The 13645-nt window shown below is 35.8% G+C and overlaps 1 protein-coding gene across 7 annotated transcripts in view; it reads left to right on the forward strand.

Moving 5' to 3' along the window:
* Dcaf6 (DDB1 and CUL4 associated factor 6) overlaps positions 1-13645 on the forward strand; it is a 118796-nt gene that overhangs the window by 42058 nt on the left and 63093 nt on the right. For 4 of the 7 annotated variants that reach the window (XM_013021811.1, XM_013021814.1, XM_013021818.1 and 1 more), the window contains 5 exons: positions 835-970; positions 1872-2086; positions 4174-4267; positions 8402-8521; positions 9031-9288. In XM_013021811.1, coding sequence (XP_012877265.1) covers positions 835-970; positions 1872-2086; positions 4174-4267; positions 8402-8521; positions 9031-9288 — 823 coding nt within the window. The remainder of the gene's footprint in view (positions 1-834; positions 971-1871; positions 2087-4173; positions 4268-8401; positions 8522-9030; positions 9289-13645) is intronic. The other 3 variants (XM_013021815.1, XM_013021816.1, XM_013021812.1) reach the window with 2 other exon arrangements.

Consider the following 13645-nt stretch of genomic DNA (forward strand, 5'->3'; position numbering starts at 1 on the left):
TAAGAAATGTACGCATTATCCTGCCCATGTAATTGTAACTCCTCTGTACAGCATGTTCACAAATAAAATAAAATTTAAAAAATACCATGTTGTCTCTGATCTGCATAAGTTAGATCTAAAACATACTGGGACATGACAAATTATACAGAATTCTACATACATACAACGAGACCAAAAGAAGATATTTTAGGAGAGAATTAAAAAGGCGCAATGCCTAAGTGCCTAAGTGCCTCTTCATATTTATATAAAATAATACACATAGAGAAATGAACTCCAAGGTATGGAAACAAAAATTTTTGTTGATTCTGTCATCTTTATCTATGTCTGGTGTATTCATGTGTATATCTTCAGGAGCGTAGGGAGAGGGTTCAGAGTCCAAGGAAAAAGGGTGAAAAAGTATAGCAGTGGAGCTCACTGGATATTGATGAAAGTGAACTATACAACTCATGGTGGAGATGGGAGGGAGGAACTGGGAGAGTGAGGGAACAGATGACACTGTACAAAAGGAAATGTACTTGACTCATGTAATTGTAATTCCTCTGTACATCACCTCTGTAATAACAATAAAGTATTTTTTAAAGCAAAAATACTATCTGGGCAGTGGTGGCTTATACTTGTAATCTCAACTACTCAGCCAGAGGAGAAATGTCTGTGAGATTCCATCTGAAATTAACCAACTAAAAGCTGATTTGGAGGTATGGCTCAAATGGTTCATGAGCAGCCATGAGCAAGCAGACCAAGTGAGTTCAAGGCCTTAAGTTCAAACCCAGCAAACAAACAACTATAAATCTACTATAAATCCTCTGTAATTGGTAATGTCCTGATATTTTGTAGGATATTTTAATTAACTGTCGACGTGCTGCCACATCTGTAGCTATTTGTCCACCAGTCCCATATTACCTTGCTGTTGGCTGTTCTGACAGCTCAGTTCGAATATATGATCGACGCATGCTTGGCACAAGAGCTACAGGTAAAGATGATATTATAGAATATATGAGTCTCCATTAATTTAAAAAATAAATTTTTGTGACATGTGGTAATTGAATATTTCGATAGCTTGGTATAAGAATTCATAAATGTAAAGGATATAGGTTATTCTTAAAAGATATTTCAGTGTGTTTTTAATATTGTATTGGGATGGTGCTCTTATCAGTTTTAACACTTAATGTGTTCGTTTCCCAAGACTGCCTTAAAAATATTACCACAAAATGGATCTCTTAAAAGAACAGAAATCCTTTCCTACATTTCTAGCTGGACATCTGCAATAGGAGATTAGCAGAGTTAATTAAAATCAAAATTGTAAATCAGGTGTGGTAGTATAAGCATATCATCCAAGCACTGGAGAAGCAGAAGCTAGAGGATTTTAAGTTTGAGGTCAGCCTGTCTACATAGTGAGCTTACAGCCAGGCTGAGTTTATAATGAGACCTTGTTTCATAAAACTGTGGGCTAAGGCACCTGTAATTTAGTATTGAGCAGTTGCCTAGCATGGGAAAGGCCCTGCATCTGTATCATTCACTAAGGAGAAAAAAAAATGGAATTTTATTCCATATTATATGCTATCAACTTTCCTGTTAAAAAACTATCTTAATTTGAAGGCATTAAAAATGATTTATAGTGATGATTATCATAGGCTAGTTACATAACTTGTATTTAAACAAAATATATATGCTAGAATCCAAACAATCATGAATTTTTTGTAAATATATTTTGCTATGATCTCTGATAAGTAAAAAATAACATTTTTGTAAGTAAACTGTGATAGTTTGGATTTATATCACTTCATTGTTACATATATCATAATTTAGGTTGAGTTTTGAAACTTGAAAACATTATGCTTTCTAAAGGTGTAACTTCCTGCTTTCTGATTTAGGGAATTATGCAGGTCGGGGGACTACTGGAATGGTTGCTCGCTTTATCCCTTCTCATCTTAATAACAAGTCCTGCAGAGTGACATCTCTGTGTTACAGTGAAGATGGCCAAGAGATTCTTGTTAGTTATTCTTCAGATTATATCTATCTTTTTGACCCAAAAGATGATACAGCACGAGAACTTAAGACTCCTTCAGCAGAGGAGAGACAAGAAGAGGTAACTTTGCTCAAAACTCTGTTCTTTATCAGATTGAGGAATTATCCAGTGACTTCTGAGCCTGAAGGCAAAATAACTAAATTAACAAAAGCAAAAAGGGCTGATGAGTATTGTTCTAATGTGTCAAATAATTGGACAGTTTTCCTATTTAAATTTTTTTTTCTTGTGGTGCTAGACATCATCCCAAGATCTTACTCATACTAGGCAAGTGCTATACCTCTGAACTAACCCCCCAGTTGAGAGTAGGGCTTGAAAAAAAAAAGTACTGAGAACTGATTTTTTTTCCTTTTTTTGTGCTGGTCCTAGGGCTTGAACTCAGGGTCTGGGAGCTGTCTCTGAGCTTTTTTGTTCAAGACTAGCACTCTATCACCTGAGTCACAGCTCCATTTCTGGCTTTTTGGTGGTAACTGAAGAGTCTTTTTGACTTTTTTGCCTGGGTTGGCCTCGAACCTTTATCCTCTGATCTCAGCCTCCTGAGTAGCTAGTATTGCAGGTATAAGCCAGGCATCTGGCTTTAGGAGCTGATTTAAAGAGAAAACATTTAATAGCAAAATGTTTCTCTAACTCCATAAATGCTCAGAACAGCAAGAAAGATCAATACTTTTAGCCCTTACAAAAAGGCAGTTAAAATAATAGAAAATGAGATGATAAACTTCCAACAGCCTATTTGTGCCCATGTGTTCAGCAATCCTTCTGCGATGTCTCTCTTTAAATCTTTAATAAAGCCCACTTATTGATTGGGTTGTTGAATTTTTAAGGATTTATTATTTTTGGGGGGGGGTTACACTTTTAGCCCAGGGTATTATTGGTTATGGACTTGGGGTCTCTAGGACTTTTCTGTGGGGGTTGGCTTTGAATGCCAGTCCTTTGGATCTAGCCTTTTGAATAGCTAGGATTACAGCTAGGTATAGTTCCCTGTACCTAGATAACTTTATTTTTTGAAACTCACTTTGTAACAGACTGGCTTCCAACCTGTGATTCTTCTGCCTCTGCATCCTGTGTGCTGAGGTTATAAATGTATACCACTATGCCAAGCAAATGTATGAAATTTAATAGAATTATATATAAATACTAAATTCTATAAAATAGAACAGAATAGAGAATAGATTTTTACTGGCAACACTAGTAAAACTTGAGCAGTATCGTAAAGTATAAATGAAAAATTTGGAGTTGGACAATTGTATATATATGTATATATATATATATTACCATGTTGTTTTTAAAATTATAACTTGAAGTTCTTAAGATCCTTCAGCATATTGTTAGAACAAGATGGAAGAAATGGATGTAGGTATAGAATAGAATAATTGTTAAAGCTGGGTGATTGTGGACTGAAGAAATAAAAAGCACAAATTGGAGTGATTAAGGCGTTAACAGAATAAATGATGCATCCTTGAGAAAAGTTAGGAGTTAAAAAGTTGTAGAGGTAAATTTATAGAATTTAGCTGAGGAAATTGGTGTCAGTTCCACAGGTGTTCTTTGTTTTCCCTGAAGTAACAAGAAATTAATATCCCAGGATAACAGGATTACAAAGTTTGAGGAAAGTGATAAAACTTGTAATACTGGGGAGAACTGGAGAGTAAATTACCAAATAAAGGTAAATGTAATGACTTTATTGTTATATATGTAGGTACCTTACATAGACACAACAGTTCAAAACTAAGGTTTAAGGAGGTTAAATTCTGTTGTCAGTGATAGAATTCATATGTACATGATTTCTAAATTTCACTCAGATGCTTTCGGTTAACAGTAAGTATACCATCTATACTAATTATGGATTGTGAGCATCAGTAGTTATTTATGAAGAGTGCTCCAAAAGACTGATGAAGTATTGTATCAATGTCTCATATACTCAGCTACCATCTCGTTTATATACTTAATAAAGGTAGTAGGGAAATGGGAATTATCTGTTAGACTTAAAAGTATACTTTCAGAGTTGAGGGCTAGAGATACAGCTAAGTGTTAGTGCTTGCCTAGTGTGTACAAGGTCTAGGTTCAATCTTCGTCATTAAGGGAGGGGGAAAAGGTTGGAAAGTGAATACATTTTTGTTTAGACTTACATAGAATCTACCTATACTTATCTTTAGTTACGACAGCCTCCAGTTAAGCGTTTGAGACTTCGTGGTGATTGGTCAGATACTGGCCCGAGAGCTAGGCCTGAAAGTGAACGAGAAAGAGATGGTGAGTATATATTGGTCAGATCTTTGCAGTGTATGGTATTTTAAATTAAATGGTATTTTAGCTCATTTCCAATTTCTTACTCTTATAAATATCTGTATTATCTTATACCTGTACAAGTATATCTTAAAATAAATTCCTAGATGTAGAATAGCTGAGTCATTGGACAAGTTGATTTTAATGTTAATAATTATCAGATTACTTTCCAAAGTGTGAAATAATTTATATTCACACTGAAAATATAAGAACGTCCATTGCCCAATGGAATATTGAGTGTTATCACACTGCTTAATTTTAGCTTCTACTAGATATTAGAAAAATAAGCTAGTTTAAATTTCTAGCTTGAGTGTTTTATAATAAAAAATGTCAAATGCCTTAAGTGATAAGCATAAGAAACTACTTTGGAAGCTTTAAAATAACATACTTTAAAACAGGATTAATCTAAGTGTATTTTATTAAATGAGTCTTAGTCAAAATCTTACTCTTTTTATGACCAAGAGCATATATTGCTCACATTCTATTTTTATATGTAAATGCAGTTATCCTTGACGTTACATATGTATACGTAAAGGAATAAATGTAAATTTCTGATTCCACAGAAAGTATAAAAGCAAATTTCATTTTTAAATTGTATGTATTTTTTAAATGTTAGAGCATCTTCATTTACTTTTACAAAACACTTTCCTACATCTCATTTAAATCTGCATATAATATAGCAAAGCATGTAAGGAACACAGGCATATATTATTACCATTTTAAGCAAAGACCAGGCAAAGATACCACAGTAGTGAAGCCAGGATTGCTTTTTTGCTTTTTTTTTATTATAAAAGTGATGTACATAGGGGTTAAACATCAGATAGAGTACATTTCTTTTTTTTTGGTCAGTTGTGGGGCTTGAACTCTGGGCCTGGGCGCTGTCCCTGAGCTCTTCAGCTCAAGCCAAGCACTCTACCACTTGAGCCACAGCGCCACTTCATTTTTTGCTTTCTTTGTACTCTTTTCTACTATATATATAAATACCATCAAAGAGAATTTAGATGAAGAACGTAAATTCATATTTCAAGTGACTAAATGTACCAAATACAGTATTCTGAGCATTTATTTTTTGGCAGACATCCTTTGATGTAACACTTCATTTAGCAGTGAAGCTGTTTTAGTACAGACAGGTTAGATAACTTGTCTGAAGTCACAATTAGGAAGTGATGGAGCCCAGAGTGACTTCAAATTCCAAACGTTTTGTGACATTTGTTTACCTGTATCCATTTTCTATCTCTTCCTTAGTAATATAATACATGATACTTAACCATAGTAATGCCATGTAAGTAAAAGACTGTATTCCATAGAATTTCATATGACTAAATTTTTGCCAAAGATATTTGAGTGAATAAAAATACTACACTGAAACTTCCAGAAGCCATACTTGAGTTAAACTTTTCTTAATCCTCCCTCTGAAATGTGTATGCTGCAACAGCATTAACAACACTAGGATACTGAGGACCATATTAGCAAGGAATTGTTACAATTTTAATTGGACATGTACTTTCAATTTTAAAATGTCCTTGTTTGCTTAAAAAGAGGAAAGGGAGTAATAGAAGAGATAAAATACTTCTGGCTAGTTTTAAATACTGTAACTTGCCAAATCAATTTTCAGGATAATTCATGCAAAACCCAGGGTTATTTTTTTTTTACATTTTTTATTGTAAAAATGCCGCACAGAGGGGTTACAGTTACATGTGCAAGGTAATGAGTACATTTCCTATTGAGCATTGTTGCCTCCTCCTTTGTTTTCCCCCTACCATCCCTTCCTTCCCACCTCTATAACTATCCACTGTCCCCCCCATCCTTCAAAGTTGTAAAGTTCTTTTTTTTTTTAAATGATTTTTATTTTTATTTTTTGTCGGTTTTTCAACATTGTGTTTTGTACACGTCATTGTTACAGTGGGTCAACCTGTATCCTTATTTAAGCATTTTGTTTTTTCCCTTCCCCTCCCCGAATTAGAGAAGTGTATATACAAGATGCAGGGCACTGACATCAAATATAATGAAAACAGGGGTTGTACATACCGTGGGGGAGGAACATTTTACAATGAAACAAAAAAAATCACATGATACATTATAAATATGTTAGAAACAATAGCAAGAAAGAAAAAAGATATTTGTGCCCCTATCTTGGGGTTCATTCCGCTTAAGGTCATTTTATATGGTCATATGTACATAGCTTTTGGCCTTTTCGGCTTGTCCTACACATGTACTAGTTATTGCAAATAAGGGAAACCATGGGACCTATGTTTCTTTGGGCCTGGCTTACTTCACTTAAAATAATTTTTTCCAAGTCTTTCCATTTCCTAACAACTGAAGCAATGTCATTCTTTCTGATGGAGACATAGAATTCCAGTGTGTGTGTGTGTGTGTGTGTACGTGTATACACCACATTTTCTTGATCCATTTACCTACTGAGGAGCATCAGGGCATCAGGGTTGGTTCAATATCTTAGCTATGGTAAATAATGCTGCAATAAAGATAGTTGTGCTGGTAGCCTTGTTTGTGATCGTTTGGGTAAATGCCCAAAAGTGGGATTGCTGGGTCATAGGGGAGCTCTATGTGGAGTCTTTTGAGGAACCTCCATACTGCTTTCCAAAGTGTTTGAACAAGTTAACACTCCACCAACATGCAGTAGGGTCCAACCCAGGGTTATTTTGTGTCTGTTTGGCAGTAATGCTCTTGAAAGAGTTCAGGTCTTTCTTTCAATGTGTTCAACTTAGAATTAATGAGTCCTTGCATTCATATGCCCCTCCTATCTAGGCAATCATATTGTGAAAGTACTAAATATGCACAGATAGAGTTGTGAGCCTTACTCTTGATGATCTTACTACTCTTGTGAAAAGTCAGTATAAAAATTATAAAGTGTAATGAAATCTCCTAATAGGTTTTTATATATTAATATAATTTATCTGGCATATTGATTTTTTTATTTTTATTTTTCTTGTCAGTTGTGGGGCTTGAACGCTGGGCCTATACACTATCCCTGAGCTCTTCAGCCTCAAGGTTGGTGCTCTACCACTTGAGCCATACCTCTACTTCTGGTTTTCTATTGGTTTATTGGAGACAAGAGTCTCACAGACTTTCTTACTTGGGCTGGCTTTGAACCCAGATCCTCAGATCTTAGCCTCCTGCGTAGCTAGGATTACAATCCTGAGCCACCTGCGCCCACCTTGACATATTGATTTTTTTAATTGCTTTCTTTTCTTTCTAGTACTGGCTTCATGCATGCTATGCCATGCTCTCAACCTTTTTGTTTAGTTCTTTTTTTCATTTTGGAAGTCCTGGGATTTGAGCTTGTGGCCAAATACTTGCTGATCAGGTGCCCTACTTCTTCTTTTTTTTTTCTTTTTTCTTTTGTTGGTCTTGGGGCCTGAACTCTGGGCCTGGGCACTGTCCCTCAGCTCAAGGCTAGTACTCTATCACTTAAGTCACAGCGCCACTTCCAGCTTTTTTTTTTTTTCCTGCTTATGTGGTACTGAGGGATCAAACGCAGGGCCTCATGCATGCGAGGCAAGCACTCTACCACTGAGCCACCTTCCCAGACCCAGGTGCCCTGCTTCTGAGCCACACTTCCATCCCCCTTTTCACATTATTTTTAGTTAGGGCCTTCCTTCCTGGGTGAACTCTTCTATTGAGATCCACCTATTTTAGGCTTCCTGTAGCTAGAATGATAGATACAGGCCACCATGCCACGCTTCTGTTGAAGTCATGTGGACTTTATTAGTCAAAAGGCTGATTTCATAATCCCAAGAAGCTGACAGGCATGTACAACCACACTAGTTATGGTTTGAGGACTCTCACTAACTTTCCTGCCTGATCTGGCCTTGAACTTCAGTTAAATCTCAGCTTCCCTAATAGTATTACAGGCATCCATCAGTACCCAACTAATTATTTTAGGTTTTTGAGATAGAATGTTACACTAACTTTGAACTAACCTCAAATATAAAATCATCCTTTCTCTGCCTCTCAAGTAGTTGGAATTATAGGCATGCACCACCACTTCTGGTTTTAAAGCTCTTTCAAGTCTAGGTTTTTGCATTAATGGGAGCCCCTGACTTACTACTAAGCTCTTTCATAAGATTTATGTTGTAACAGGAGAGCAAAGTCCCAATGTGTCACTGATGCAGAGAATGTCTGACATGCTGTCAAGATGGTTTGAAGAAGCAAGTGAGGTTGCACAAAGCAATAGAGGACGAGGAAGATCTAGACCTAGAGGTAATTTTTCTTAAATTTAAGTCATTGGAAAGCTGGGAAAAACTGTCATGGAAGCCAGCTTATATTCATATTTACATAATCAAAATCATTGATATTTTTATATATCTATAGTAATTACCAGATTTTAGTATATTTTGTCCCTTCTAGTTCTACAGGCCTTTCTCTTTTACCTATCTCAAAAATAAAATAAAAGAACATGAGTTTTAAGCCCTTTTAAAATGTACCTTGAAAATGGAAATATATAAATTTTATAAGTAAGTTTTCTGTACTTGGAAAGGTTTAACAAGAATGTGCTAGAGATTTTGATTATTTTTTACCCTCCCCCACTTTGATTTGACTGCCTATTTGGTTAATTGTACCTAACCACTAGTGGCTGTTATTGAGATCCTGAAATAATAATTTGTTTTGTGTATATGTATGCATGGATGTGTTTTTTCAAAACATATCTCTTAAGTGTTGTTTTTTAACATTTAAAAATTTGGATTTGCATTAACATGTGTTTTTTAAAGGTGGAACAAATCAGTCTGATGTTTCAGCTCTTCCTACTGTACCTTCAAGTCCTGATTTGGAAGTGGGTGAAACTGCAATGGATGTAGATACTCCAGCTGAACAACTTCTTCAACCGTCTACATCCTCTGCAATGTCAGTTCAGCCTTATTCAGTACCATCTTCCATGGAAAGCCCTCATTCTACTTTGTTGTCTTCTCCAGACAGTGAACAAAGGCAGTCTGTTGAAGCATCTGGACAGCATACACATCATCAGTCTGGTGAGGATTTTACTCAAGTAGGCTGTTCATCTGATGAAATTCTGGTAATGAAAACTTTTTAGGCTGTTTTGAATCACATCAACTTCTTGGTGGAATAAATGATCAAAATGATTTGTAACATGTGAACATACACCTTAAAATTCAGTGAGTTTTATGTAAGTAGCAAGAATTGCATGAATTTTTTAAAATAGCAGGAATCTAATTTACATCAAAGGTTTATAAAGATACGGTAGCAGATGTTTTTCTAGCCGTATTTGGCTTTGAGTCTATATTAGAGTGGTAGTGAAAATAATAGTTCCTTATTGTTAGTCCCACTATATTATTTTACCTCAAGATAATTAATCTTTTTATATATTCTGGATAGTGAATTTGATGTGGCCTCTTATCAACAACAAAATATATTTTACTAAAATAGTTATTTCTCCACTATATACTTGAAAAAGAATATTTCTACCAAATTTTCATCTTCTTAGTACTAAATGTTAGTATCCAAAAATAACTCAAATTCTTTGAAAAATAAAAAATAACTCAAAATTCTTTGAAAATACTATTTTTCTCTCATGTTCAACCTTTTTCCCTCCCAACTATGCAATATACTAATCTTTATGTCTGTAGTGTACTTGGCATTTTAACCTACATTTATATATGTCTGTTTATGTTTATGCATACTTTATCCACATAAATACAACTTTTTAAAATTATTTATTTATTTTTTTCCAGTCCTGGGACTTGAACCTTCAGGGCCTGGGCACTGTCTCTGAGCTTCTTTTACTCAAAGCTATAACTACCACTTGAGCCATAGTGCCACTTCCTGCTTTTTCTGTTTATGTGGGACTGAGGAATTGTAGCCAGGCCTTCATGCATGCTAGACAAGCACTCTATCACTAAGGCACATTCCCAGCCCCCACATAAATATAATTAACAATAAAATGCTGATTTTTAAAGATTCTCCTAAGGAAGCATTTTAGATAGAACTAAAAGTATTACCAAGAAATATAGCTAAAGATACAGCTGTCAGACCTCTAAAGCAAATGCCTATTAAAAAAAATCCTAACAGCTTAGCTGCTAAAACTGTCTCTTTATTCTGCTTTCTCTGGAAACTTATGCCAAATTGCCAAATATGGGGTGTTTTAAATTAAGCAGTGTTTTAGCACTATATCCCATTTTTGGCAATTGATCTTAGTTTCTATATGAATAGAAGCCAGAGTGAATTTTGTAACTGTTAACATTATACATTTTTCCATGATAATAAGCTAAAGCTGAGCTGCAAAAACAAGTTTCCTGTATTCATATTGACAAAGCACAGATGTATACAATTTAAGGGGGAAAATTATTCTGAAAGGTTTGAGAAGTAGAAGCATAAGGAATTAAAAGGTTATTTTGCACAGCAAATAAAATTGGTAGAGACAGAAAATTTTGAAGGGATAATATCTGAAGAAATATTCTTAAAGATTTTAACCAGTTTCAACCTCTGTTACCTGGGCTTGGCCTTTCCCCCTTGGTCAGCTTGTACTTTATCCCTTGAGACACACCTTCAGCCTGGCTTATATGTATGTGTTTCTATGTGTGTTCCTAGGTCTTGAACTCAGGACATGGGTGCTGACCCTGAGCTTTTGTGCTCAAGGTTAGAGCTCTACTACTTGAATTACAGCTCTACTTCCAGCTTTTTTTGGTAGTTTATTAGGGATGAGAGTCGTGGGGACTTTTCTCCAGTCTGCCTTTGACATCCTCAGATCTCAGCCTCTTGAGTACCTATAACCCAATGGTACCCAGCCCGGCCTAGCATTTTCAGAGCTGGATTTTCCTGCCTTTATTGGCAACATTGTTTTTTTATTTTTTAAATTTCATTTTTATTTTTATATTTTAGGTGAAAGGAAAGCCATGAAAGGAAAGTATCCTCTGTAAAGAGAGGTGCTGCCTCAAAGAGGAGTCCCCTGGCAGCCTTCTGAATGAATAGCTAGGATTTTAAGCGTGAGCCTTTTACAACTCCGCTGTTTTTTGTTGTGTTTTTGTTTTTGAGACAGTGCTTCATAGCCCAGGCTGGATTCAAATTCATGATTCTCCTGCTGCTTCAGTCTCTAAAGAGCAGGTATTACAGATGTTCACTATCACACCCAGCTTAGTTGTGTTTTTTTCTTAAATACAGTTGAGTTGATTCTTTTGGAATTTCATTTTCGTTTTTTTTGTTAGTTGTGGGGCCTAAACTCTGGGCCTGGGTGCTGTCCCTCAGCTCTTCAGCTCAAGGTGAGCGATCTACCGTTTGAACTACAGTGCCACTTCTAGTTTTCTGGTAGTTAATTGCAGATAAGCGTCTCATGAACTTTCCCACCAGGTTGGCTTTGAACTGCAATCCTCAGATGTCAGCCTCTTGAGTAGCCATGATTACAGGTGTGAGCCACCAGCACTAGGCTCTCTTTTACTTTTACCATGGATATTTCATACATTTTCATGCCACACTTCAAATTGCTGTATCTCCAGTCTTTAGTGTATTAGATATTAAAGTATTTTTTATGATGAACATATTATCATTTCAAAAAAGTAAACATATTTTTAACTGGAAGATTACTGAAAGAATTTTGCTTATCTAAACTGAATAATCAGTTTTTGTGTTTCAAAGATAGTATCATTGTTAATGAAGAAGATTTGAGGACATATATTTAAAGGTTATATTCTGTAATTGTTCTGACAGTAGCCCTTTCAGGAGTCCAACATTTCAACAGTAAGGACTTGTGTGTTTTGTTCTGTTTTGTTTTGTATTTTTCCCAATCCTTTTGCATTTAACATAGCCTAAGTCCCAATGGTTTGATTAATATTGAGAATTGTCTTTTGGATGAGTGTAGTAGGTAGCAGTGTCAACCATGATTTCTATTAATATATTTCTACTTATGTGTTCTATAAACATAGAGAAAATGAAAACATTTGTTTCTGTCTTTATTTGTCTTGCTATGAATACCTCTTTATGTAAATGTTCATGACTTTTCTTCATATCCCTTTCATTTTCTTTGTCATTTTAATTAGTGAAGGAAAGGGGCAATGAGGATGTGAAAGCCACCTGGCAAAACTCTACCTGTGGTTGAACTTGGCTGCTTCCCTCAGTCTACAACTGAATCACCAAGTAATAGTGAAGAAAATAATGACCCCAGATTTCAGTGGGTTGCTCAGCAGTATTAAAGTAGCCTGCCTTTCAACTCATTTTGCTGCCCCAGCAACATGTCATTTTACCCCTTACGTTTTTCAAACTTTTTTTTGGTGTGTGATACTGGGGTTTCGAGGCCTTCTACTTGCTAGAGGGCACTCTTCTATTTGAACCCCCCAGCCCTTTTTATTTTCATAATTTCCAGTGGGTTGGCAGCCTAAGATCCTTGAATTCACATTTCTTTCTCATTACTGTGAAGACAGATGCATACCACCACAACTAGCTTATTTTCAAGATGAAATCTTGCAAACTTTCTTTTTATTTATGTTTTTTATTGTAAAAATAGTGTACAGAGGAGTTACAGTTACACAAGGTAATGAGTACCTTTCGTTTTGAGCATTGTTACCTCCTTCTTTGTTTTTCCCCTACCATCCCTACCTTCCCCACTTCCCTAGTTCCTCCCTCCCCCTGCAAAGTTCGTTTTCAACATAGTGTCTTGTGGGTAAACCTATATCCTTATTTCAGCATTTTGTTATTTCCCTTCCCCTCTCCAAATTAGAAAAATGTATATTCAAGATGCAGGGCACCAGAAGTCTTACAAACGTTCTGCCTAGGCTGGCCTCAAACTGTGATCTTTCCAAGCTCAACTTCTTAAGTAGGATTACAAGTATGACCACTGGGCCTAGCCATGTCTCTCAAATTTTTAACCATTCATCTTTCTTTTTTCCTTTTGGTACCAGTCCTGGGGCTTGAACTTAAGGCCTGGGCATTGTCCCTGAGCTTTTTTTGCTCAAGGCTAACACTCGACCACTTGATCCACAGCTCTCCTTCCAGCTTTTTAGTGGTTAATTAGATATAATAGTCTCATGAACTTTCCTGTCTGTGCTGGCTTTGAACCATGATCCTCAGATCTCAGCCTACTGAGTAACTAGGATTACAGGCATGAGCCACTGGTAGCCAGCTTACATTCAACTTTATCTCATTTTAGCTGCAGAGTTTCATTTACAGTGAAAAGAAAAACATTCACTTTCTTGCTATCCAATCTACTATTTTTCCATCATCTTTACTCACATTGTGATAGAATCAGAAACACATCTTGGAGGAAATGTATCTTTGTCAGATGCTAGCTAGTACAGTTTCTATTTCCTTGAAGCTTCTCAAGGACTGTGCTCTTACTTCTTTATCATTATTAATACCAGTTTTCTTTCCTTTCAGCCTCAT

This window comes from Dipodomys ordii, unplaced genomic scaffold (assembly GCF_000151885.1).
Source record: "Dipodomys ordii isolate 6190 unplaced genomic scaffold, Dord_2.0 Scaffold57, whole genome shotgun sequence".
NCBI classification, from domain to species: Eukaryota; Metazoa; Chordata; class Mammalia; order Rodentia; family Heteromyidae; genus Dipodomys; species Dipodomys ordii.